At 43.7% G+C, this 26,941-nt stretch overlaps 3 protein-coding genes across 3 annotated transcripts in view; 2 read left to right on the forward strand and 1 right to left on the reverse strand.

Annotated features, from left to right (window-relative positions):
• LOC311590337 (speckle-type POZ protein-like) overlaps positions 1–21,291 on the forward strand; it is a 399,822-nt gene extending 378,531 nt beyond the window's left edge. The window contains exon 3 of the transcript XR_014776839.1: positions 21,274–21,291. The gene's annotated coding sequence lies outside the window, so the exon portion shown is untranslated. The remainder of the gene's footprint in view (positions 1–21,273) is intronic.
• On the reverse strand, positions 5,941–7,009 carry LOC311590216 (speckle-type POZ protein-like; the record flags this gene model as incomplete). Its single annotated transcript, XM_084769092.1, is given in 2 exon segments — positions 5,941–5,971; positions 5,973–7,009. Coding segments are annotated over 2 exon segments (1,068 nt in total).
• Positions 21,292–24,276: 2,985 nt separating the features above from the next.
• LOC311589810 (speckle-type POZ protein-like) lies at positions 24,277–25,365 on the forward strand (the record flags this gene model as incomplete). Its single annotated transcript, XM_084768467.1, has 1 exon — positions 24,277–25,365. One exon carries the CDS (start codon positions 24,277–24,279, stop codon positions 25,363–25,365), a length of 1,089 nt encoding a protein of 362 aa, XP_084624593.1.
• Between the last annotated feature and the right edge of the window lie 1,576 nt (positions 25,366–26,941).

The raw sequence follows: 26,941 nt of genomic DNA on the forward strand, positions 1-26,941 counted from the left end.
GCCAGCCTGGTCTACAAAGTCAGTCCAGGACAGCAGGGCTACACAAAGAAATCCTCAAAAAACAAAAACAAAAACAAAAACATCAAAACATATGTGCAGAGGTCATAGCTCTGACAGACAAAGGCCCTGTGATTGCTCAGTCTGTCTCTGTGAGGTCCTGTGGGCCCTGCTTATTTGATTCTGTGGGCTCTTTTCTCCTGGTGTCCTCAACCCCTCTTCCTCCGACATTCTCCCCCACCTTTTGGCTGTTTTCCTGAGATCCACCTAATATTCCCTGTTGGTCCCTGCATCTGCTCTCACTAGATACCAGAGGAAGCCGGTAGGCTTTGCCCTTTCCAAACTACTTTATTTGGGGTTCTCTAAACGGTTACACCTCCCTACCTACCTACCTATTCTAGCTAGGAGAGAAAGGAGATTTTCGGGAACAGGAGAAGTAGATCCTTTTGATTTTAGTCCCTGGGAGCGATTCCCCTGGCATACTCAGAAGGATTTCTGCAGACCAGCAATTCCACCAAAGTTGCTGCTGGAACCTGGAACAGCAGCTGGAGCCTGGAGCCTCGAGGCCTTCCCTGGAGCGGTTTTCTCTAGGAGAGTCTCAAAGTGGAGTGATGAACTGCCAAACAAAACCAAGACCCAAAATGCCCAACCTCTTGTTTTCAGCTCATATATATATCCTCCAAGAGTGTGTACTAGGATGTGTTTCAGCTGGCAAAAACCAACTGCTCTCTCCCAGTCCCACCCCTGAGGTGGTTTGACTTCTAAGGGGATAAACATCACCTGTTCTCTCATAAGTCTGTCCACCATCCCACACTTGGGTCAAACCAAAACATGTTCACATCCAATATGCATCCCACAACTGGGATCAAAACCAAAACATGTTCAAACCCACTACAGAAGCCTCTGATGATTATTGAGCTAGGTACTGATTTATGGGTATAGCAGAATAGGAGTCATTTAATTAACTTTTTTCCAGGCCTGTTTGGTTTCACTCTAGGTCTCTGGGCTATCCAGCTTTTACTTGGCCATCCAGACAGTGTCAGGCATGAGCTCCCTTTCCTGGGATGGACCTCAAGTTAGACCAGTAGCTGCCTACACGAGCAGCTCTGAGACACCATTTCTTCATCATGTCTTGTAGACAGTCAGGTTGTAGGTCAAAATTTTTATGGCTGGGCTGGCTTCCTACCACTGGAAAGAGACACACAGAGTGTATAACCAGAGACAGACAGACAGAAGCAGAAAGGGACAGACACAGAAAGACAAAGACCTCACACAGCCTTAGATATCCTGGACTTGCTTTGAACACCAGACTGGCCTTGAATTCAGGGAGATGCATCTGCCTCTGCCTTCCTGAGTGCTGGGATTAAAGGCCTGGGCTACAGGCCTGCCTTGTTTTCATTAGTTGTTTAGCAAATCTCCCCCTACCGGTTTGCTGTTGTTGTTGTAGTTGTTTTGTTTAGTTTTGTTTTAACATAGACTTTGTGTTCCCCCTGTTTTTTGATTTATTTTGTTTTGGTTTTTTGTTTGCTTTGATTTGTATTTCCCTGATGACCAGGAACTTGAGCTTTTCTTTAAGTGTTTCTCAGCCATTCAGTGTTCCTTCCTTGAGAATTCTCTGTTTAGGTCTGTACCCCTCTTATATTGGATTATTTTGGTTTGTAGGTGTTTAATGTCTTGAGTTCTTTATATATTTTGGATATTAGCCCTCTGTCAGATGTGAAGTTGGTGAACACTTTTCCCAGTCTGTGGGCTGTCCTTTTGTTCTGTTGACAGTGCCCTTTGCTTTGTAGAAGCCTTTCAGTTTCATGAGGTCCCATTTATTAATTGTTGATCTTAGAGCCTGAGCTGTTGGTGGTCTGTTCAGGAAGTTGTCTCCTGTGCAAAGGAGCTCAAGGCTCCTCCCCAGCTTTTCTTGTAACAGATTGGTGTGTCTGGTTGTAGGTTGAGGTCTTTAATCCAGTTGGATTTTTATTTTATTCAGGGTAATAAATAAGAGTGTATTTGCATTTTTCTACACACAGATATCCAGTTGAACCAGGACCATTTGTTGAAGATGCTATCTTATTTTTTTGATTGTGTGAATTTGGCTTCTTTGTGAAAAATCAAGTGTCCTCAGGTGTGTGGATTTATTTCTGGGTCTTCTATTTGATTCCATTGATCCACCAGTCTGTTTCTATGCAGTACCATGCCATTTTTTATTACTATTTCTCTACAGTACAGCTGGAGATCAGGGATGGAGATATCTCCAGAAGGTCTTTTATTGTATAGGATCGTCTTAGCTATTCAGGGTTTTTCCATATGAAGTTGAGAGCTGTTCTTTCAATGTCTGTAAAGAATTGTGCTAACATTTTGATGGGAATTGCATTGAATCTGTAGAGTGCTTTTGGCAAGATGGCCATTGTCACTATGTTAATCCTACCTATCCATGAGTATGGGAGATCTTTCCATCTTCTGATATCTACTCCAATTTCTTTCTTGCTCAGGAAGACATGATGAGCTGCAAAGAGATGAGAGAGAAAAGGCCCTTTTCTCATAAACTGAATCCCTACGAAAGTTCATCCTTTTATGTCTTTTGTACAAAAAATGTTTTCTGCTGTTCACACGCAGCTGCTGCTCTGAAGAGCTCCAGGGTCGGGTCTCTGGGACTGGATGCAGATGCCCTTCCAGTTCACTTTATCTCTTGGGTGGTCAGAGCTGATGGCTCAGGCAACCAATCAGGATTGAAAGAGGGAAGAAGAAAAAGAGCCCAAGGTTTCCTCTCTAAGGACTGGCTGTACTGCGACTGAGGAGGAGAATTTAAGCTGACCACAGTTTTCCTATGGCCGAGGCCTTAAAAGTGGCTTCTGGCTAGAGACATCAGGAGGGTCATAAAAGGAGGCTCTTTGATCTATAGATAGGCCTCCCTGTGGAGATCTCCAGTTAGCTAATGTAAATTTGGGCTTATTAGCCATGGAGAGCTGATGCCCTTCGTCTGCTAACTTATTGGTGAATATACAGGGAAATAAGAAATAAGAAAGAGATAGAAAACAAACCACTTACACACTTTCAAGAGAAAACGTGGATGAAGTCAGGCATCTTAACTTCAACTGAAGTTAAGCCTCCCAATTATAGCACCGTTTATTCTAGATGACCATACTTATATGTCCGAGAAAAGGGTATTACCTCATAGTCGAAGAAAGGCAATTAATCATGAAAACAGATGAATTCTAAAATACAACAGGTTACATGTTTTGAATCTAAACATTTCTTATCTAAGTATTTATATCATAAGGTCACAGTGAGTTCAGAGTGACAAGGCCTAAAGGTTACAACATGTACGACTCACCAATTAGTGCTGACCTAACTATAGGTTATCCAGCTACCTCTTAGTTCATAGGTAGTTCAGGAAAATAATTTTTTCTGTCTTTAATTTTAAGAAACAGAGTACATTCAGACATCTCCAGGTAGCTTCATTCCTACTTAGGTTCAGGGAAGGTTTAAACAAACTTGCCTCTACTTATGGTGAAATACCAGGATTCAAGGTGCCATCTGGAGTGGAGGCTTATCTGCAGCCACAAATGTGCTACAAGGCTATCCTTAGTGAGGCATCTGGAGGTCCACAAAGGTATTTATCATACCCATAAACTAACTTTGCCATTTACAACTATTTGAATCAAACCAGGAACTTCATAATCAAGGTTTAATTCATCTGAATAACAAACAGTGCATCTTCAACAAAATCCTATAGGAGTTTGCTCAATCAGACCTGGTCAATACCCAGAAATTACCAGTTCTCACCAATGCCAGATGTGTCTACTTTTTCATTTTTGAGACAGGGTTTTCTGTGTAATCTTGGCTGTCCTGGACTCACTTTGTAGACCAAGCTGGCCTTAGACTCACAGTAATCCACCTGCCTCTGCCTCCCTGGGTGCTGGGATTAAAGGCATGCGCCACCATGCCTGGCTCTGATGCAGGATTTTAGAGAGATGCAGCAATGAATAATTGACAGGGGGGTCAGAGGTTGGACGCAATTCTGGGGTACATCACAATACAGACCTTGCAAATACCGGATCACCTCCAGAGACCTCTCATGCCTACTGGACGTCCCCAAATCAATGACTCCTGAAAGCATGTCAGAGGCGGGAAGCAGTTTGCGGGTTCATCATAGTACAAGACCTTGCAAACACCAGATCACCTCCTACACAGCCCACATGCCTAGAGAGCCCCCTTAACATGGTGAACTTGGCACTCTGCCGTCAACCCTTTTGTTTTAAGGACTCACTATAAACACATAGATCTTGAATAAAATATAGAAGTAAGTATTTGACACCAGGAAAACCCCAAGGAAGGAATGTTGAAGCCTTCCAACATTGACACATGCCCTGATATGCTTAGCCCTTGCCAGCTAACACAGGAACAGCTGTTTTGACTTCCCTGGCTCACAGTTCAATACTCGCTCCTGAAAACAGAATACTGACATATGTTAAATGTAAATTCTGCGCCAGGTAAACCATAATACCCTTCTATGTTCTTTTTTCATGTGAACGAAAAAACCTGGACTATGCCCAGACCCTCTGCCCTGGAGAGGGAACTGGAAGATACCCAGGTTCCCCAACACTATATCTCAGCTAATGAGCTTAACAGTAAGTCAAAATAGGGTGTCTAGCTACCTACCACAATATGCCTGGGATAGAATTGATTCTTGTCCTTTGGTTAAGGTTTTACAATGAAAAATTCACTTTAAAAGTGAATTTTGGCGTGGATGTGTCCCTGATCATGATCAGTCGTGGAGGGAGGGTACATGAATTAAACCATCTATATCTGACAGAGATGTGTGTCTGAGCGGGTTGTGCAGCTATTCTTAGATGAGAAAACTGAGCTCCCAGGTGTGTGGTCCTGGGGCGTGAAAGGTGACTCACAAGTTACTGGGACACCAGGGCATCAACAATTTCATTTTCCCTGTATCCTAAATGCTAGAGTCACCAGGGTGTCTCTCATAGTTTCTATTCCAAAGTAATCTTCTCCATACCACAAGGACACTTGCACAACTAGGTTCATAACGGTTTGGACCTATATTTGTCTCGCCTACAAAAAAATGCGGGGCTCGAGATGGAGCAGAGATGGAGGTACTGGTCATCCATTGACTTCTAACCTGAGACCCATCCCATAAGGGACACCCAACCTCTGGCACTATTAATAAAACTATGCTAGGATTGCAGACAAGAGTCTAGTATAGTCATTCACAGCAGAGCAGAGCTGGATGGACTAAACTTGACATCTCTGAGCATAAACACGATGGAAAACCACAAGAGATTTCATCATTTTTATTCAGTTCACATTACATTGTAAGGCTCTGCCTACAGAGATGTATGTGCCCATGTACTCCAGGAAGTGTCTCAGATCCCTGGATGTCCAGTCACAGATGGATGAAAACTCCTGTGTGTCCTGGAAACAGTCCAGGTTGCTTTTGCCAACTGAGTTATCTCCCCAGTCCCCACAAACTGAGTTATGGGGGGAGGGGAAGGTTGCTTTGTCTTTTTCTCCTCTTAAGATTAAATGTAAATATTTGTTTTCTCCTCTGATCTGATCCTTTGGTCATGTGTTTTACTCAGTTGAAAGAAAAGAGTTCCCTCTCCCCAAAATATCATTTTGGGGCATTAGTTGCAAGCACCTACTCTGACTCTCAGTCTCCAACTCAGGAGACAAACACGAAAAAAGTACAGCAAGGAGGCAGATGTTAGGTAGACCACATGGGACTCCAGGATTGCCCACATGGCAACCATTCCAACTTATTCCAGATGTTTGAAATCCTGAGCCACCAGGCTGTCTTTCCCCAGATCCACTGTAAATGCAGCAGCAATGCCTTGGTGTACCTGGAGGTCACTGGTCACAGCACGGTGGTCTGACCTTGTGGAAGACAAAGTTAGTCACAACTATCCAGGTTAGAGGATCTCTTCAGGCGTTTTAGAAGGGGCTCCAGCCAGGGACCCTGTGCAGAAGCCAGGGTCTGGAATGCTTCAGCCAGCAAGTGGGGATGGGGTTCCACCATTTCCTTCCATCCTGAGGTCTCAGAGACCTCAGAAGCATGAACTGTAATGAAATCCAGGGCCTGCTTTTTCAGCTCTTGTGCACTGTGGAGGTCAGCCAGGAAGAGAGTGTGAGCAGCATTCTCCACTGAGAGGTCCCTGCAGAGGGCGTCCTCACACATGGCCTTCAACTGCTCCAGGCCATACCTGTCAGCAGCTGCCAGCACATCAGGGGCCAAGTTGCGGAGGTTTGGCGCCTTCCCTGTGTAAATGAATCCCATCATCTCCTTGAAGACTTGAGGCTCCATGTCCTGGATCTCAATTTGGTGTTTTTGTTTCTCTTTCATGTCATGTTCAAACATGGTGCTGAAAACTGGAGAGCGAGCCGCTAAGATGGCCTTGTGAGCCTGGAATTCGTGACCAGCTACCCACAGGCTGCAGTCTGTGAAGCAGGATGTCTCCCACACCTCCCCTAGGTCAGCAGTCAATGTGCACCTTGGAACCTTTATCCCAGGTTTTGTGTTTTCTTCAGAAATGCTATAGGTGTCTTGGACCACGTTCACGTTGCAGAGCAGGGTGAGATGGTTCTCAGGGAGAAGGCGTTCTGCCGCGGACAAGAATAAATCTCTTGGCATGAACATTTTGAATCCGTGTCTGTTGCCAGGAAGGAACTTAAAGACTCGTGGGCTATTCATTCCTAGAGTTTTGTCTCCTTCCGCATTTATCATCCAAAGCTGGAACTTTGCCCAAACTGGGGTCTTCGGACTCCTGAGCAACACCAGGTAAATTGACATGGAATCTTTGCTTTCTTTGTCAATGCCTTTGGGGTGAACTTTCAAACACCACTTCTGGTTGTCATTGGCTCCTGATGAGAAAGTCCCACTCAAAATGGTGTCCCGCATTCCTTCTAGGCAAAAGGAGAAGTTGCTGATGGTCCACCTGTAAGAAATCTTCTGCACAGTGATATGTGTGGAGCCCCGGGTCTTGCCTGCCTCGTCCCCTGACATTTCTGCTGGAGGCAGTTTGAGGTTCAATTTCTATCCAAAATGAAGAATCAAGATATGGTTTCTCTTCTTCCTATAGGACATAAGAACAAATAATTTTCAGAACTTTAGTGTTTCACCTCCACTCTGTTCCCCACTTGCTGAGACAGGAAAGTTATGTGTCTTTGTAATTATCTACCGAAATTTCAATATCAGTTTGAGACAAGACCTTCCAAGCACATAGTGACTCTTAATCACTCCATTTATTTCGCTGTACTGAATTAGATCAGTTGGTAACTAGTTTTGCGTACTGTACAAAACTTTTGAAGTGTTTGAAACATTTTATACATTCTGTTAAAAAATTAAGTATATTTAAATTTTTTTCACTTAATATCCCATTGTAACCCCCTCCTTCATTTCCTCTAGGCCCCAGCCTAACACCGTTGCCCCTCAATTTCCTTACCCAAGTCCTTAGAGAGGAGAAGCCCTTCTCCCTTACCTACTGACCCCAGCCTATCAGGTCTCCTCAGGTCTGCCTACATCCTCTTTCTCTGCTGCATGGGAAAGTACCCTGCCACTGGAAAGTCATCTAAGTGCAGGTAACAGAGTCCATGGCAGGAACAACCCATGTGCTCCTTATTATGGGCCCTGTATGGAGACTGAGATGCCAATAGGCTACCTCAGAGTGGGGTGCCTGGCTTTTCTCCATGCATGGTCCTTCTTTGGTGCACAGGAATCTGCAGGGACCATGGGCCCAGGTTTCTTGGCTCTGTTAGTCTTTTATAGAGATCCTGTCCCATCTGGGTCCTTCTATCCCCAACTCCTCCATAGCACTCCCTGTACTCTGCCCTAAGTTGGGCTGTGAGACTGAGCTTCTGCTTTGATCTCTTGATGGGTAGAGCCAGGGAAAATAGCCACAAAAAATATAAAGAATCTTGATGTAACTGTAACCAAGGAACTAAATGTCTTGTATGAAAAAAAAAGATCAAATCTCTGAAGAAAGAGACTGAAGAAGATATGAGAAGATGGAAAAATCTTCCATGGTCAAGGATAGGTAGGATTAACCAAGAAACAATGGCCATCTTACCACAGCAACCCACAGATTCAATGCCGTTCCCATTAAATACCAATACAATTCTTTATAGACCTTGAAAAAACAGCTCTCAACTTCATTTGGGAAAACAAAAACCCAAAATACCTAAGACAATCCTGAACATGAAAACATCTTCTGGAGGGATGGCTGTCCCTGATCTCAAGATGTACTATAGAGCAACAGTGATAAAAAGTGCACGGTACTGGCATAAACACAGACAGGTAGATCAATGGAATCCAATCAAAGATCCAGAAATACACTCACACATGTAATTTTTGAGGAAGAAGGCAAACCATACAATAGAAAAAGGAAAGCAATTTCAATGAATGGTGCTGTTCTATTGCCTGTCTAATGCGAAAAAAATTCAAACAGATGTAGTCCACGATATTGGATTCAATGTGATCACTGAGATGGTGAACTAGAAAATCCTGTCTCTGATCCCATTTTGGTCCTTGAAACTGTGAACTGTTTATACTGCCTTTGATCCCATTGTGACCCCTGAGATTGTGAACTATAAAAACACAGGATTTAATAAAGTGAACCCTAGGTCAATGGGTGGAGCAAGCAAGCAGCTGACAGGGATTAAATGTAGGCAATGCTTTGAGTGGAGGAACAATTAAGATAGCTTTCAGGATAACAGGATCTTGGGATTTTAGCCGAGCTCTTTGGCACTTTGCACTCTAGCTCTTTGGCTCCTTGGCCTTTGGAAGCTTTTGGACTTGGGTTTTTAGGTATTTTCTTCCTGGGCAGTCAGCTGAGCTAATGAGACTTTGGGACCTTTTCAATCAGGAGGTGAGCTGAGCAGGATGGTCAGCTGGGTGCTTTCTCTGCCTCTCTGAGCTAGCAGGTTTTTCACCACAGCATCTGTCTCCTGTGTCTTTATTGGAAAATAGAGTGATCTGGGAATTTCAATGAAACCATCCTAGGTACAAAGTTATTACAATGCGCAAAACTCAAGTCTAAGAGGCAAAAGACATTAACATAAAACGAAGACCACTAAATCTATTAAAAGAGATAGTGTGTAAGATCCTTGAACTCTTTGGCACAGGAGACAACTTCCTGAAGAGACACTGGCACCTCAGACTCTAAGATCAACAATTCATAAATGAGACATCATTAAATTGAAAAGTTCCTATGAGACGGAGGCCACTGCCAAAAAACAAAACTACAGTCTAACCTCCGAGAAAAGATCTTTACATACTCTACATCCAACAGAGGACTAATATGCAGTCCATATAAGGAACTCAAGAAATTAAACACCAACAAATCAAATAATCCCATTAAAATATTGGGTACAGGGCTGAAGGGAAAACTCTGCAGGAAAAAATATAGAATTTCAAAGAAGCATTTAATGAAAGGCTCAACATCCATAGCCATGAGGAAAAAACAATCAATACCTCTCAGAGATTCCATCTTACACCTCTCAGAATGGCTAAGACCAAAAACTCAAGACAGAGCATATACCCCTAAGGATGTGGAGAAAGGGGAACACTCCTTCATTGCTAGTGAGAGTGCAAAAGGGTACAACCATTTTTTAAATCATTCTGGCACTTTCTCTGAAACTTGGGAACAGCACTCCCTCAATACCCAAGCATACCACTCCTGGGCATATACACCAAAGATGCTCTACCATTCAAAAAGGACATTTGTTCTACAATGTTACTGGTAATGGCCAGAAAATGGACAATCAGATTTCCCTCAACCAAAGAATGCATAGTGAAACTGTGGTCCATCCACAGCATGGAATTCTATTTTAGCTGTCAAAAACAAGGACATCATGAAAATTTCAGAGTAACAGAACTTAGAGAATGAAGGAAGCTAGATCAAGGGCATTAAGGAGAAATGACTTACAGGCTGCAGTCAAGCTAATCCACTGACCTCTGGCTGTGCACCGAGATGCCAATAGGCCTGTTAGCTGTTCAGTCCAGAAGGCGATGTCTCCGCAGGTCTTCAGTATACACTGCAATTCGGGAGAAGCCGGCTGTAATGCCGGTGATGGACTGCACTTCCTAGCCAAGAGGGGCCAAGAGGCAAAAATCCCATGCTTCACTTTTCCATGCCCTTATATAGTCTTGCAGGGAAGGTGTGGCCTAATGAAAGATGTGGTTGCCAGGCTCAAGACCTGGATTAAAGGGGTGTGGCTCCTTGTTTTGAGATCTAGTGTCAACTTTGTGTCTTTGGACCTCCAAATCAGGATTCCAAAAGGATCTACCTACTTGAACTGAAGCAAAATCTTTCTCACAGGTAGGCCCTCCATTCTGGGGTTTCAGGTAATTCCAGATGGACTCAAGGTTTCGCAAGAAGGGCCATCCCATGTGTATCTTCTTCCTGTAGCTAAAGGTCCATAAGTGAAAGGATGGTGTGAATTTCTACACAGCTACTCTTTCCTCTTGTGATTGTGTTACAATTATCCCTGCAATGAGTGTGAAAATGGAAGGAATATTTTACTTATCTTTCAGGGGTCTGACTGTCACCACAGGCATGATGTGGAAGAGCTCACATATGGTGTCTCACAAGCAGAGCCAGAGACCTATGAATGTGCTGTCTTCTTCGCTGTCTTTTTCCAATGCAGACTCATGGTCCCTGCATGGGTCTATGCACCTTTATTCATGATCTTTCCTCTCTGCCTCAGATAATCATCCTTGGAATAACTATGTCATCCCCATGTATGCAATAAGTGTGACATTCTAAGTAGCTTGGTTGGCTGAGGCTGAAGAGACCATGTTAAAAACTGTCAGACTCCATTTTGTTAGAAACATCCTTAAACCATCCCAAACACCACAAACTCTGGAAAATTTACTTGCTGGAGGGTCAAACTGATCTACACCAAGCTACAGTTGGTTTCACCCTTCTTATGTATGATTCAATGGAGTCATAATTCACCCTTTGCCATCTACATACGGGATTACACTTTGCATGTACACTAAACACTGCTCTGCACACTTTTAAGACAATCCAGATCTGTTTGTCAGCAAAATACCTTGAGTCAGAGCTGACCACCCTGTTTCACCATCCACAGCACTCTATAAGCTAATTGTGGTTTTCATCCTTTCCATATGCAATACAAATTTCCCTCAAGGATCATTCAGATCCCAAACTGGCTACCTCACTGAGCTGAGAAATTCAAGCATTCATTTTATGCTTCTTTGTCTTAAGTGAGTTTGCTAGGCTTCTACTCTAAACTCAAGAGGACTTCTAGGATAAATTGAGGCAGCAGGAATACTGGATGTTGGATAGTTGTGTCTAGGCATTCAAAACGAGATCCTGTCCTCAAGCAGAAACAATATCAACAGTCCCCCTCCACGTCCTCACACTTAAACATAAACTAAGCACCAATCTCAAATGGAACAAATATTGTCCTTCTGAAATAAGCACAAAACATTAAGTGGCTGGGTGGGACACAGAGTGAGTTGGAGGCTGCATTTAGAAACAAAGCTTATTTGACTTGAGGCTGTCCTTCATAAGTCACTAGGATCCCAGCCTCACTAGCCACATTCAGGGCAATGAGCAGCACCTGGGCCATGTGTTTCAGACAGATCTGTGGGCACTAAAGCAAAAGTGTCTGGGTTGTAGAGCCCAGAGGAGATCTCACGGTATAGACCACTAGTAAAGGGGACTTATTAATCTCTCCTCCAATTTTTGATAGCCTGTTTCTTCTTTTTTCTTATTTTTTATGACTTGTTTAATTAATTAATTCACTTTACAGCCTCTTCCTGACTTCTTATTACTCTTCTTCCAGATTAATTAATTAACCAAGCCACTTTAAAACCTCTGCCCCCCTTTTACTCTTCTCCAAGTTTCCTCTCCTCCTTCCTACCTGTCATCCCCAGAGAGAAGCAGATACCCCATAGGTACCATTCCACCCAGCTATATCAAGTCAGAGTAGCACTACTGAGCACATCCTGGCTCACTAGGCCAGACAAGAGAGCCCCACTATGAAATGGGGGTCCAAAAAGCACGCGACAGAGCAAGAGACAGCCCCTACCACTAACTATTAGGCGTCCTGAACAAAGAACCATCTGCCCCTTCCGTACATACGTACAGGGGCCTTTGTCTAGCCACACATGCTGTTCAGTCAGTGGTACACTCTCTGTGAGCCTCCGTGGGTCCAGGTTCGTTTACTTTTTTAGGTCTTGTAGTTGTGTCCTTGACCCCTCCAACTCCCAATTCTTTGGTTGTGGGTCTCTCTCTCTGCGTTGGTTTCTATCAGCTGCTGAATGAAGCTTCTCAGAAGAGAGTCGTGCTAGGCTCATTTTTGGGGGTGGTGGTTAGGGATTTATTTACTTCTTTTCAGAGGACCTCTCTCATCTTCGTAAAGTTGGTTTTAAGGTCTTTTTCTTGAGTTTCAGGTCTGTTGGAATGTGCATGGCTTGCTGTAGCAGTGTAGCTGGGCTCTGGTGGTGACATAGACCCTGGCCGCTGTTGGTTCTGTTCTTCTGTTGGTTCCCAGCCTCTGTGTTTGGGGTGATCATAGATCCCGGTGCCAATTGTGGGGCTTGACTTTGATGAATGAGTGTTTTGTTCTTTATTTTCTGATTCCTTTCTTGTCTTCTTGTTTGTGTGGACTGTAGTTGAGCAGGGGTTCTCCACCTTAGTGGGGCTGAACTTCAGGTGGGTGGAGTAGTCTCTTTTTGAGCAGGGGGTCTCTTTCAGTGTTGAGGGCTATGAAGAGTTAAAAAAGAAGAAGAGGAGAGGAGATTGGGAAGAGTGTCAGAGGAGCACACTAGAGAGTGGAAGAAGCCTAAGGGTGGGTTCTGTCAGCCGGCATGACCTCTGATCCATAAGGAAATCTACGGCCTGAGCTGGAAGCTGGTACAAGGAGTGGAGAGGGGATTGGGGACAGTGCTTGGAGGGTGGGTCAGGCGAGGGGACTTTAAAGGCTGCTTCTATTTTGCTACGGATTAGATGTCTGTTTAAGTTGCTCATCTGATTATGAGTTGGTGTTTGTAAATGTTACCTACCAAGGAAAGTATCCATTTCTGTTAGATTTTTCAATTGGTGGAGCACAGGCTTTTATAGTTGGCAGCTGCAAGTCTCTGAGTTTCCTAGTTGTCTGTTCTTGTTTCCCTTTTTGTTTCTGATTTGGTTAATTTAGAAGTTCTCAGGCTTCAAGGTAGTTTGGGTAAGGTTGGTTGATCTTACTGGTTTTCTCAAAGAACCAACTTTTGTTTCACTGATTCTTTGTAGCCAAATGCTGAATGTTACATTTTCAGAATTCCCACAGTTTTTATTGCTCTTACAGGAGCTATTATTTCCATTTTCAGTTCTTAAAGTGTTTTTATTTAATTCTGCCCACTGTTTGGTTTTCTTGGATTTCATTAATGGATTTATTGATTACATCACACTTACTGTTTGTGTTTTCCCGAATTTCCTTAAGGGATTTCTTCACTCCATCTTTTGGACCGCTTTCATCTTAAGATCAGAAGGTTTCTGACCTCTTTCTTATTCTCAGGCTATGCTGGGATATCAGGGTCTGCTGTGGTAAGACAGCTGGACTCTCATGGTGACAGATGCCCTGTCTGTTAGTGATTGTGTTTAATGGTGGCCTGTAAGAATCTGAGCTCGGGATGCTTCTAGGTCCAGGTGGTGAATTTTTTGGATGTTTTCTTGGGTTGGTGTTCTATTTTTGTTGTTGTTGTTGTTGTTTCTCTTTACTTCCTAGATGTTTAAAGTGTGTAATTGCTGTGCGTTGTCTAGAAAAACAATGTTCTTTGGTTCTGCCGGTTCGGCCGCTGGGGTTCCAGGTAAAAGGTATTTCTGTGTGTTGGAGCTGACACAGAGGAATGAGGATGAACTAGCGATCTGAAGGGGTTCACGGGAGGTAAGAGAGGGGACTGTGTCAAAGGTCTGTCCTGGTAATGAGAGGGGAGCGGGGAGGAACTGGGCAGAGTGGAGGACGGAGAACTTTCGTTGGGATTCACTTTATGAGAAAAGGGCCTTTTCTCTCATCTCTTTGCAGCTCATCATGTCTTACTGAGCTCCACTAAGCCTGGGGGACACATAAACAGTTTCAATCACTCAGTCAGCTCAGCAGCTCCCAGCCCAGCCCTCCTGTGACTCTGGCCCCCGGGCTGCTCCTCATCCTACAGTACAGCATAAATCTATCAGTTGGTTCGACCCGTTGACTTTGGTTCCTCAGCTAGACTTCTTGCAGGGGGCTGAGTGGTGCCTTTCCCGACGCCCTCCCAGGCTGGTTTAGGGTCCTGGTAACTGGAGCAGCCTCCTTCAAATCTGCCATTTGAATGTTTGTAGGTGATCACTGCAGGGCCCCTCACTTGCAAGAAAGGTGCTCCTAATGGTGAGTCCTGTACTCACAAGAGCATGCTCCTGGAGAGTTGGAGCAGCCTCTCACATGGGAGCTGTTGTTCTCTGGAACAGGAATTAGTGGCTATGATCACAAAGTTTCTCATTTGGGAAGGGGGACAGGGGGAGAGAAGACTGATTTTGGAGCATGTATTTAAGCCTATGGAAAATCTTTATCACCTGGCTGGGAACTTCAGTGGATGTTCTTAAATCCAGTATGGCCGGGAGCCTTTCCTCATGGTGGGATTTTCAGTACAAAAATCCACATTCTGCATTAACACAATTCAAAAATTTTGAAGAGAGCAGGAAAGACCTGTGTAATATCACCACAGCTCTGTCACAAAAGACACTTATAAAAGTCCTTTGATCCACCTGTGTCTGCACTCCAGGTGTTGATCATTTACTTACCATAATGTAAATACAAGTTGATTAATAAATTTTACAATGGCCATTTTATAATTGTAGAAATGGTGTTGCGTTTTTTTAACCCCATGATTATTTAATGTTATTTACGTGAAGATTTTTAATTACATCGGAATAATGCTAATAATTGTAAATCCATGTCAAGGTAATAATTTCAAAAGTTTGCTTATATAACTATACTAATAATTTCAAAAGTTGCTTATTTTCAGACCTAAAAAACAGGACAGTAATGAAGAGAAAGCAGGCAGCCTGGCGAATACAACTTAAAGGACAGCCTCTGACACAGCGAGGAAAGCACCTCAACTGTCTTTCCTTGAGAAATTATATATGTACAGATATAGCTATACTAATAACTTCAAAGGTTTGCTTATTTTCAGAGCAAAAAGAGGACAATACTGAAGACCAAACCCCTGCCTCTGTCATTACTGTTTCCTCAAGAGATTTAATGCATATTAAATCAAAAAGGCTAGCCAAAAGGATCAATCCCAAAAGAACTGGGCAGAAACAGATACAGCTAGCTCTTCCAGCACTTGACCAATATCCTGTTTTTTCAAAGGGTAACGAAAAGATGTTTTCACCCTCAGACAGCAAAAAATAATTTAGAGAACACGATGTCCCCATTCCAAGTAGGTGGGGTGGGTGTCTTTGCTCCTTTACCAATGTTCATTTTTGCTTAAGGTGGTTAGCTATAAGTTAATAAAAGTTTCACTTAGGGAACTAAACCACTGGTAATTAAAATCTCTCAACACCAATGGCCTCAACTCCTCAATAAAAAGACACAGGCTAACAGAATGAATGCAGAAACTGGAACAATCATTTTGCTGCACACAAGAAACATACCTGATCAATAAAGATAGACATTACCTCAGAGTAAAAGGTTGGGAAAACCTATTTCAAGCAAATGGACCCAAGACACAAGCTGGAGTAGCCATTCTACTGTCTAATAAAATAGATTTTAAACAAAAAGTAATAAAAAGAGATTTGGAAGGACACTTCATACTTATCAAAGGAAATATATACCAAGATGGCATCTCAATCCGGAACATCTATGTCCCAATTCAGGATCACCCATATTCATAAAAGAAACATTCCTAAAGCTTCATTACACATCAAACCCAACATATTAATAGTGAGACAATTCAACATCCTATTCTCCCCAATAGACAAATCATTAAGGCAGAAACTACATGGAGAAATTCTGAACCTGATAGATGTCATGAATCAAATGGACCTGAAAGATAACTACAGAACATCTCACCCATACACAAAAGGATATACCTTACTCTCAGCACCACATAAAACCTTCTCCAAAATTGACTGTACACTTGGTCGCAAAGAAAACATAAACGGATACAAGAAGATGGAAATAGCCCTTGAACCTTACCAAACCACCATGGGCTAAAACTGAAACTCAACAATAACAGAAACAGTAGAAAGCCTACAAAGGAACTCCTACAGCTGATAAACACCTTTAGCAAACAGGCTGGATACAAAATTAACTGAAAAAAAAAACAGTAGTCTTCCTTTATACAAAAGAAAAACAGGCTGAGAAAAAAATTGAGGAAACAACAATTTTCACAATAACCACAAAATGCATAAAGTATCTTAGAGTAACTCTAAGCAAGCAAGTGAAAGACTTGTATGACGAAAACTTCAAGTCTCTGAAGAAAGAAATTGAAGAAGATATCAGAAGATGGAAAGATCTCCCATACTCATGGATAGGTAGGATTAACATAGTGACAATGGCCATCTTGCCAAAAGCACTCTACAGATTCAATGCAATTCCCATCAAAATGCCAGCACAATTCTTTACAGACCTTGAAAGAACAGCTCTCAACTTCCTATGGAGAAAAACCCTGAATAGCTAAGACGATCCTACACAATAAAAAACCTTCTGGAGATATCTCCATCCCTGATCTCCAGCTGTACTATAGAAAAACAGTGATAAAAAATGGCATGGTACTGCATAGAAACAGACTGCTGGATCAATGGAATCAAATAGAAGACCCAGAAATAAATCCACACACCTGTGGACACTTGATTTTTCACAAAGAAGCCAACTTCACACCATGGAAAAAATTAGATAGCATCTTCAACAAATGGTCCTGGTTCACCTGGATATCTGTGTGTAGGAAAATGCAAATACACTCCTATTTATTACCCTGAACAAAATAAAAATCCAAGTGGATTAAAGACCTCAACCTAAAACCAGACCCACTAATCTGTTACAAGAAAAGCTGGGGAGGAGCCTTGAGCTCCTTGGCACAGGAGACAACTTCCTGAACAGACCACCAACAGCTCAGGCTCTAAGATCAACAATTAATAAATAGGACCTCATGAAACTGAAAAGCTTCTACAAAGCAAAGGACACTGTCAACAGAACAAAAGGACAGCCCACAGACTGGGAAAAGTGTTCAACAACTTTACATCTGAGAGAGGGCTAATATCCAAAATATATAAAGAACTCAAGACATTAAACACCAACAAACCAAAATAATCCAATATAAGAGGGGTACAGACCTGAGCAGAGAGTTCTCAAGAAAGGAATACTGAATGACTGAGAAACACTTAAATAAAAGCTCAAGTACCTGGTCATCAGGGAAATACAAATCAAAACAAACAAAAAACCAAAACAAAATGAAACAAAAAACAGGGGCAACACAAAATCTGTGTTAAAACAAAATAAGATCAACAACAAAACGGTAGGAGGAGATTTACTAAACAAAGAATGAAAACAAGCCATGCAGGAAGGCAGAGGCAGATGCATCTCCCTGAATTCAAGGCCAGTCTGCTGTTCAAAGCAAGTCCAGGGCATGTAAGGCTGGGTGGGGTGTTTGTCTTTCTGTGTCTGTCTCGCTCCATCTCTCTCTTTTTCTCTGTCTGTCCCTTTCTGCTTCTGTCTGTCTGTCTCTGGTTACATACTCTGTATGTCTCTTTCCAGTGGTAGGAAGCCAGCCCAGCCATAAAAATTTTGACCTACAACCTGTCCTGTCTACAAGACATGATGAAGAAATGGTGTCTCAGAGCTGCTGGGTGTAGGCAGCTACTGGTCTAACTTGAGGTCCATCCCAGGAGAGGGAGCTCATGCCTGACACTGTCTGGATGGCCAAGTAAAAGCTGGATAGCCCAGAGACCTAGAGTGAAACCAAACAGGACTGGAAAAAAGTTAATTAAATGACTCCTATTCTGCTATACCCATAAATCAGTCCCTAGCTCAATAATCATCAGAGGCTTCTGTAGTGGATGTAAAGATGTTTTTGTTTTGATCCCAGTGGTGGGATGCGTATTGGATGTGAACATGTTTTGGTTTGACCCAAGTGTGGGATGGTGGACAGACTTATGAGAGAACAGGTGATGTTTATCCCCTTAGAAGTCAAACCACCTCAGGGGTGGGACTGGGAGAGGGCACTTGGTTTTTGCCAGCTGAAACACATCCTAGTACAGACTCTGAGAGGATATATATATATGAGCTGAAAACAAGAGGTTGGGCTTTTTGGGTCTTGGTATTGTTTGGCAGTTCATCACTCTACTTTGAGACTCTCCTAGAGAGAACCGCTCCAGGGAAGGCCTCGAGGCTCCAGGCTCCAGCTGCTGTTCCAGGTTCCAGCAGCAACTTTGGTGGAATTGCTGGTCTGCAGAAATCCTTCTGAGTATGCCAGGGGAATCGCTCCCAGGGACTAAAATCAAAAGGATCTACTTCTCCTATTCCCACAAATCTCCTTTCTCTCCTAGCTAGAATAGGTAGTTAGGTAGGGAGGTATAACCGTTTAGAGAACCCCACATAAAGTAGTTTGGAAAGGGCGAAGCCTACGGGCTTCCTCTGGTATCTAGTGAGAGCAGATGCAGGGACCAACAGGGAATATTACTTGGAACTCAGGAAAACAGCCAAAAGGTGGGGGAGAATGTCGGAGGAAGAGGGGTTGAGGACACCAGGGGAAAACAGCCCACAGAATCAAATAAGCAGGGCCCACAGAAGCTCACAGAGACGGACTGAGCAATCACAGGGCCTGTATCTGTCAGAGCTATGACCTCTGCATATATGTTTTGATGTTTTTGTTTTTGTTTTTTAAGGATTTCTTTGTGTAGCCCTGCTGTCCTGGACTGACTTTGTAGACCAGGCTGGCCTCACACTCCTAGAAATCTACCTGCCTCTGCCTCCCTGAGTGCTGGGATAACAGGCATACACTGCCACTTCTGGCTCTGTTATGATTTTTTTGTTTTTTAGCTTGGGGTTTTTGTGGTAATCCTAACAATAAAAGTGAAGATGTCTTTAACTTGTTTGACCAATCTTGGGATTGTTTTCCTCCGACTGGGTTGCCTCACTCAGCCTTGATTTGAGGGTGCCCCACCCCTTTTTATTTTTTGAGACAGCATTCTTCTATGTACCCCCGGCTGTCCTGGAAGTTACTCTGTAAACCAGGCTGCCCTCAAACTCACAGAGCTATGACTTTCTCTTCCTCCTGAGCGCTGGGATGGAGTGTGCTCCCACAGCCCAGTGCTGTGTTCTCTTGGTGTCCTTGGAAAACCTTCTGTTTCCTGAAATAAGACGGAGGAGAGGGACAGAGGTGGGAGGAACTGGAGGAGAAGTGGAAGGGAGGACTGTGGTGAGGCTGCACTGTAAGCATGAACAATAAATAAAGACAAAAAGGAAAAAAATAACTATGCCACCTCACCAACCCCACCCCAAAAAACACACACACAATTTTTCATAAAGGAAATTGGTCTGTAATTCTCTTTCTTTGTTGGGTCTTCATGTAGTTTGGGTATCAGGGTAACAATGACCTCATGAACATATGGGCAATGACCCTTCTGTTGCTATTTAGTGGATTTACTTGAGGAGTATTGGTGCTAAATGTTCTTTGCAAGTCTTGGTGAATTCTGTGCTAAATAGGTCTGGCCCTGGTTCTTTTTGACCCAGGTACCTTATTTTTTCTTTTTCTTTATTCTTCTCTCAAGCAGTACACCCAGACTGCAGCCTCCCCTCCCTACGCTCCTCCAGATTCTGCCCCCTCTACTTCCCCTCTCCTCTAAAACTACCATTCCTAATTTTCTTACAAACAAAGTATGCCTCCCAGGGATATCAACTGACCACAGCATGACAAAATGCACTAAGAGTAGGCTTAACCCATCACACCAGGGCTGGGTGAGGTAACACAGGAGTAGGCAGAGGGTCTCAAGAGCAGCCAGAAGAATCAGAGATGTCCTACACCCACTGCTAGCAGTCAAGTAGAAGGGGATGGTTTGGAATGGTAAGATCTGTGGGACCCTCAGCAGCTGTGAGGAGTGGGGCAGTGAAGTCCCCCACAGGGTGTCTGTGGCAGAGCTCAGGCAAGAGGCCAGACCAGAATCTCAATGATCCTTGACGGAAATTTGTATTGCATATGTAAAGGAAGAAAACCCCAATTAGCTTATAGAGTGCTGAGGATGGTAAAACATGGTGGCCAGCTCTGACTCAAGTTCTTTTGCTGACAAACAGATCTGGATGGTCTTGAAAGTGTGCATGGCAGTGTTTAGTGTACACGAAAAGTGTAATAGAGTATGTAGATGGCAAAGGGGCAGTTATGACATCATTGAATCAAACATAATAAAAGTACAAATAGACTGCAGCTCAGTGTAGATCAGTTTGACCCTCCAGCAAGAAATTTTTCCAGGGTTTGTGGTCTTTGGGATGGTTTAAGGATGTTTCTAACAAAATGGAGTCTGACAGTTTTTAATCATGGTCTCTTCAGCCTCAGCCAACCAGGATACTTAGAATATCACTCTTATTGCATACATGGGGATGACATAGTTATTCCAAGGATGATTATCTGAGGCAGAGAGGAAACACCATGAATAAAGGTGCATAGACCCATGCAGGGACCATGAGTCTACATTGGAAAAAGACAGCGAAGAAGACAGCACATTCAGAGGTCTCTGGCTCTGCTTGTGAGACACCATAGGTGAAATCTTCCACCTGCCCACCTGTTGTGACAGTCAGACCCCTGACAGATGAGTAAAACACTCCTTCCATTTTCAAGCTCATGGTAGGGATAATTGTAACACAATCACAAGAGGAAACAGTAGCTTATAGAAATTCACATAATCCCTTCACATATGGACTTAGCTACAGGAAGAAGATACACATGGGATGGCCCTCCTTGCTAAACCTTGAATCCAACTGGAATGAACTCAAACCCCAGAATGGAGGGCCTGCCTGTGAGAAAGATTTTGCTTCAGTTCAAGTAGGCAGATCCATATGAAATCCTGATTTGGAAGTCCAAAGACACAAAGTTGACACTAGATCCCAAAACAAGGAGCCACACTCTTTGAATCCAGGTCTTGAGCCTGGCAACCACACCTTTAATTAGGCCACACCTTCCCTGCAAGACTATATAAGGGCATGGAAAAGGGAAGCTTCGGATTTTTGCCACTTGGCCCCACTTGGCTAGCAAGTGCAGTCCATCACCGGCATTACAGCCTGCTTCTGCAGGTTTGCAGTGTATACTGAAGACCAGCAGAGACATCGCCTCCTGGACTGAACAACTGACAGGCCTCTTGGCATCTCTGTGCACAGCCAGCGGTCAGTGGATTAGCTTGACTGCAGCCTGTAAGTCATTCTCCTCAATGCCCTTGATCTAGCTTCCTTCATTCTCTAAGTTCTGTTACTCTGAAATTTTCATGATGTCCTTGTTTTTGACAGCTGAAATAGAATTCCATGGTGTAGATGGACCACCGTTTGTCTATGCATTCTTTGGTTGAGAAAAATCTGGATTGTCCAATTTCTGGCCATTACCAATAACATTGTAGAACAAATGTCTTTGTTGTATGGTAGAGCATCTTTGGTGTACATGCCCACGAGTGGTATGCTTGGGTATTGAGGGAGTACTGTTCCCAACTTTCATAGAATGTGCCAGAATGATTTCCAAAATGGTTGAACCCGTTTGCACTCTCACTAGCAATGAAGGAGAGTTCCCCTTTTTCCACATCCTTACCAGCATGTGCTCTGTCTTGAGTTTCTGGTCTTAGCCATTCTGAAGGTGTAGGATGGAATCCCTGAGATGTATTGATTGTATTTTCCTGATGGCTATGGATGTTAAGCCTTTCTTTAAGTGTTTCTTAGAAATTTCATATTTTTTTCTTGAGAGTTTTCTGTTCAGCTCTGTACCCAATATTTTAATGGGATTATTTGGTTTGTTGGTGTTCAATTTCTTGAGTTCCTTATCTGGACTGCATATTATCCCTCTGTTGGATGTAGAGTTGGTGAAGATCTTTTCTCAGACAATAGGCTATAATTTTGGTTTTTGGCAGCGCCCTCTGTCTCATAGGAACTTTTCAATTTAATGATGTCTCACTTAGTAATTGTTGATCTTAGCGTCTGGGCTGTTGGTATTTCTTCAGGAAGTTGTCTCCTGTCCCAAAGAGTTCAAGGATCTTCCACACTATCTCTTTTAATAGATTTAGTGGTCCTTGTTTTGTGCTCTGGCACTTGAGTTTTGTGCTGTAATAACTATGGATCTAGGATGGTTTCCGTGAAATTCCCAGATCACTTTATTTTACCAATAAAGACACAGGAGACAGATGCTGTGGTGAAAAACCTGCTAGCTCAGAGAGGCAGAGAAAGCAGTCAGCTAACCTTCCTGCTCACCTCACCTCCTGATGGAAAAGGTCCCAAAGTCTCATTAGCTCAGCTGACTGCCCAGGAAGAAAATAACTAGAAACCCAAGCACAAAAGCTTCCAGAGGCCAAGGAGCTCCAACTAAAATCCCAAGATCCTGTTACCCTGAAAGCTATCTTAATTGTTCCTCTACTCAAAGCCTTGCCTACATTTAATCCCTGTCAGCTGGTTGCTTGCCCCACCCATTGACCTAGGGTTAACTTTATTAAATCCTGTGTTTTTATACTTCACAATCTCAGGGGTCACAATGGGATCTAAGGCAGTATAAACAGTTCACAATCTCAAGGACCAAAGTGGGATCTCAGACAGGATTTTCTAGTTCACCATCTCAGGGATCACATTGAATCCAACATCTTGGAACATATCTATTTGCTTTTTTTGACATGTAGACATGCACTAGACCAGCACAATTCATTGAAGGTGCTTTCTTTTTTCTATTGTATGGTTTGCCTTCTTCCTCAAAAATTACATGTGTGAGTGTATTTCCAGAACTTTTATTGGATTCCATTGATCAACCTGTCTGTGTTTACACCAGTACCACAAACTTTTTATCACTGTTGCTCTATAGTATATCTTGAGATCAGGGACAACCATCCCTCCAGAAGATGTTATCATGGTCAGGATTGTCTTAGCTATTCTGGATTTTTGTTGTCCCAAATGAAGTTGAGAGCTGGTTTTTCAGGAGCCGTAAAGAATTGTGTTGGCATTTAATGGGAACCGCATTAAATCTGTGGGTTGCTGTGGTAAAATGGCCATTGTTTCTTGGTTAATCCTACCTATCCTCAACCATGGAAGATCTTTCCATCTTCTCATATCTTCTTCAGTCTCTTTCTTCAGAGATTTGATGGGTTTTTTTTTTCATACAAGACATTTAGTTCCTTGGTTACAGTTACATCAAGATTCTTGATGTTTTTGTGGCTATTCTCCAGAGTGTTGTTTCCCTGGCTCTACCCATCAGGAGATTAAAGCAGAAGCTCAGTCTCACAGCCCAACTTAGGGCAGAGTACAGGGAGTGCTATGGAGGAGTTGGGGATAGAAGGACCCATATGGGACAGGATCTCTATAAAAGACTAATAGAGCCAAGAAATCTGGGCTCATGGTCCCTGCAGATTCCTGTGCACCAAAGAAGGACCATGCATGTAGAAAAGCCAGGCACCCAGTTCAGAGGTATCCTATTGGCATCTCCATCTCAATATGGGGCCCATAATAAGTAGAGCTGGGGCTGTTCCTGCCATGGAGTCTGTTGCCTGTACTTAGATGACTTTCCTGTGGCCGGGTGCTTTACCATGCTAAAGAGGAAGAGGATGTAGGTAGACCTGAGGAGACCTGATAGGCTGGGGTCAGTTGGTAGGGGAGAAGGGCTCCCCCTCTCTGAGGACTTGGATAGGGAAATCGAGGGGCAAAGATGATGCCTGGAGGAAATGAAGGAGGGGGCTACAATTGGGTTATCAAGTGACAAATATTTAAATATACATAAGTTTTTTAACAGAATGTATAAAAATTTCCCAAACACTTAAAAAGTTGTGTATTATAGGCAAAACTAGTTCCCAGTTTATCTAATTAAGTACAGAGAAAGAAATGGAGTAATGTAAGAGTCACTAGGGGCTCGGACGGTCTTGTCTGAAATTAATATTGAAATCTGGGTAGATAATTACAGAGACACACAACTTTCCAGTCTCAGCAAGTGGGGAACAGAGTGGAGGTGAGACACTAAAATTCTGAAAAGTTTTTGTTCTTATGTCCTACAGGAAGAAGAAAAACCATATCTTAATTCTTCGCTTTGGATAGAAATTGAACCTCACACTGTCTCCAGTAGAAATGTCAGGGGAGGAAGCAGTCGCGACCCGGGGCTACACACATATTGCTGTACAGGAGATTTCCTACAGGTGGACCATCCACAACTTCTCCTATTGCCTGGAGGGAATGCCGGACCCCATTTTCAGTGGGACTTTCTCATCAGGAGCCAATGACAACCGGAAATGGTGTTTGAGAGTTCACCCCAAAGGCATTGACATCGAAAGCAAAGATTACGTGTCAGTTTACCTGGTGTTGCTCAGGAGTCCGAAGACCCCTGTTTGGGCCAAGTTCCAGTTTTGGATTATAAATGCGGAAGGAGACAAAACTGTGGGAATGATTAGTCTACAAGTCTTCAAGTTCCTTCCTGGCGACAACTGGGGATGCAAAATGTTCATCCTTCAAGATTTCCTTTTGTCCCTGGCAGAAGACCTTCTCCCTGAGAACAACCTCACCCTGCTCTGCAATGTGACCATGGTCCAAGACACCTATAGCATTTCTGAGGAGAACTGGACACCTGCGATAAAGGTTCCAAGGTGCACATTGCCTGCTGACCTAGGGGAGCTGTGGGAGACTTCCCGCTTCACAGACTGCAGCCTGTTGGTAGCTGGTCATGAATTCCGGGCTCACAAGACCATCTTAGCGGCTCGCTCTCCAGTTTTCAGAGCCGTGTTTGAATATGACATGAAGGAGAAACAAAAACACCGAATTGAGATCCAGGACATGGAGCCTCAAGTCTTCAAGGAGATGATGGGATTCATTTACATGGGGAAGGCGCCAAACCTCCACAGCTTGGCCCCTGATGTGCTGGCAGCTGCTGACAGGTATGGCCTGGAGCGCTTGAAGGCCTTGTGTGAGGACACCCTCTGCAGGGACCTCTCAGTGGAGAATGCTGCTCACACTCTCTTCCTGGCTGACCTCCACAGTGCACAAGAGCTGAAAATGCAGGCCCTGGGTTTCATTAGAGTTCATGCTTCCGAGGTCTCTGAGACCTCAGGGTGGAAGGAAATGGGGGAAGCCCATCCCCACTTGCTGGCTGAAGCATTCCAGTCCCTGGCTTCTGCACAGGGTCCTTGGCTGGAGCCCCCTCTCAAACGCCTGAGGCGATCCTAGAACATGGTTAGATGTGACCTAGCCCTGTGTTCCTCAAGGGTAGACAGTGCTGTGACCAGTGACCTCCAGGTACACCAAGGCATTGCTGCCGCATTTACACTGGATCTGGGCAAAGACAGCCTGGTGGCTCAGGATTTCAAACATCTGGAAGAAGTTGAAATGATTGCCATGTGGGTAGCCCTGGGCTCTGCTGTGCTCTACCTAACATCTGCCTTCTTCCTGGAATTGTTTCATTTTGTCCCCTGACTTGAAAACTGAGTCAACTTAGGTGCTTGCAAGAAACACAGCACAGAGAGATGGTTTTTAGGAGGTGTCGGGGCACCTGTTTTGATTCGACTGTGCAGAACACATGACCAAGGGATCAGGACCAAGGAGAAAACAAACATTAACATGTACTCTTAAAGGTAGGAAAAGACAGAGACTTGTTTTCCACGCATAACTCAGTGTGTGGGGACTGGAGAGTTAACTCAGGTGACAAAAGCAATGGTGCTCTTGCAGAGGACACGTGGACTGTTCCCAGCACACACAGGAGTTTTCATCCATCTGTGACTGGACGTCCAGGGACCTGAGACACTTTCTGGAGCGCATGGGCACATACATCTCTGTAGACAGAGCCTTGCAATTGAAATAGAAAGTGAATAAAAGTGTTTTAATCAATTGTAGAGTCCCTTTATTTTTTATTATTAATTAGTTAATTAACATTCTTTACATTAGACTGGACCTTACCCTCTCCCCTTCTCCCTGTCCCTTTCTCTCTCCCACTCCCTGTGCCTATCTCTCCCCTCCCTTCCCTTCCTCTTATGCCCCCTCCCTTTCGTTTCAGGGAAGAGGAGACCTCCCATGGGTATCAACCCACCTTGGCATGTCAAGTACACCTGGTGGCATCTTCTATTGACACTACACAAGGTGGTCGGTGGTCCCCTTAGGGCAAAGGGACCCAAAAGCAGGCAACAGTCAGGGCCAGTCCCCACTCCTCCTGTTAGAGTCCACATGAGGACCAAGTGTACCTGTTACACCTGTGTGTGGGTCTAGGTCTAATCCATGGTCCCAGGTCTGTTTTGTAGGTTTTCCTTTTGTGTCCTTGACCACTTGACCCTTTCAATCCTTCCTCCCCCTCTTCCAGGAGCCTGGTGAGGTGGCGCACGCCTCTAATCTCAGCACTCAGAGGGGACTGAGGCTGGTGTATCTATGAATTTGAGGCCAGCCTGGTCTACAAAGAAGTCCATGACAACCAAGGCTACACAGAGATACCTTGTCTCAAAAAAAAAAAAAGATTCTCTGAGCTCTGCCCAAACTTTGCATCTGTTTACCCTGCTACAATACTTTTTTTTTTTTGAGACAGGGTTTCTCTGTGTAGTCTTGACTGTCTGGGTCTCACTTTGTAAACCAGCTGGCCTTGAACTCACAGAGATTGCCTTGCTTATATGTTCCTGGGTGCTGGAATTAAAGGCATGCACCTCAGCACCATGCTCATGGTAAGGAAGGAAGGGCCAGGGAGGTCAAGGAAGCCACCACACCCAGCAAAGCTGCAACTTCTTCATACTGCTCCTCACGTTATGGTGACTCCCAACCATTA

This window comes from Acomys minous (genome assembly GCF_964271855.1).
Source record: "Acomys minous genome assembly, chromosome: 19".
NCBI lineage: Eukaryota > Metazoa > Chordata > Mammalia > Rodentia > Muridae > Acomys > Acomys minous.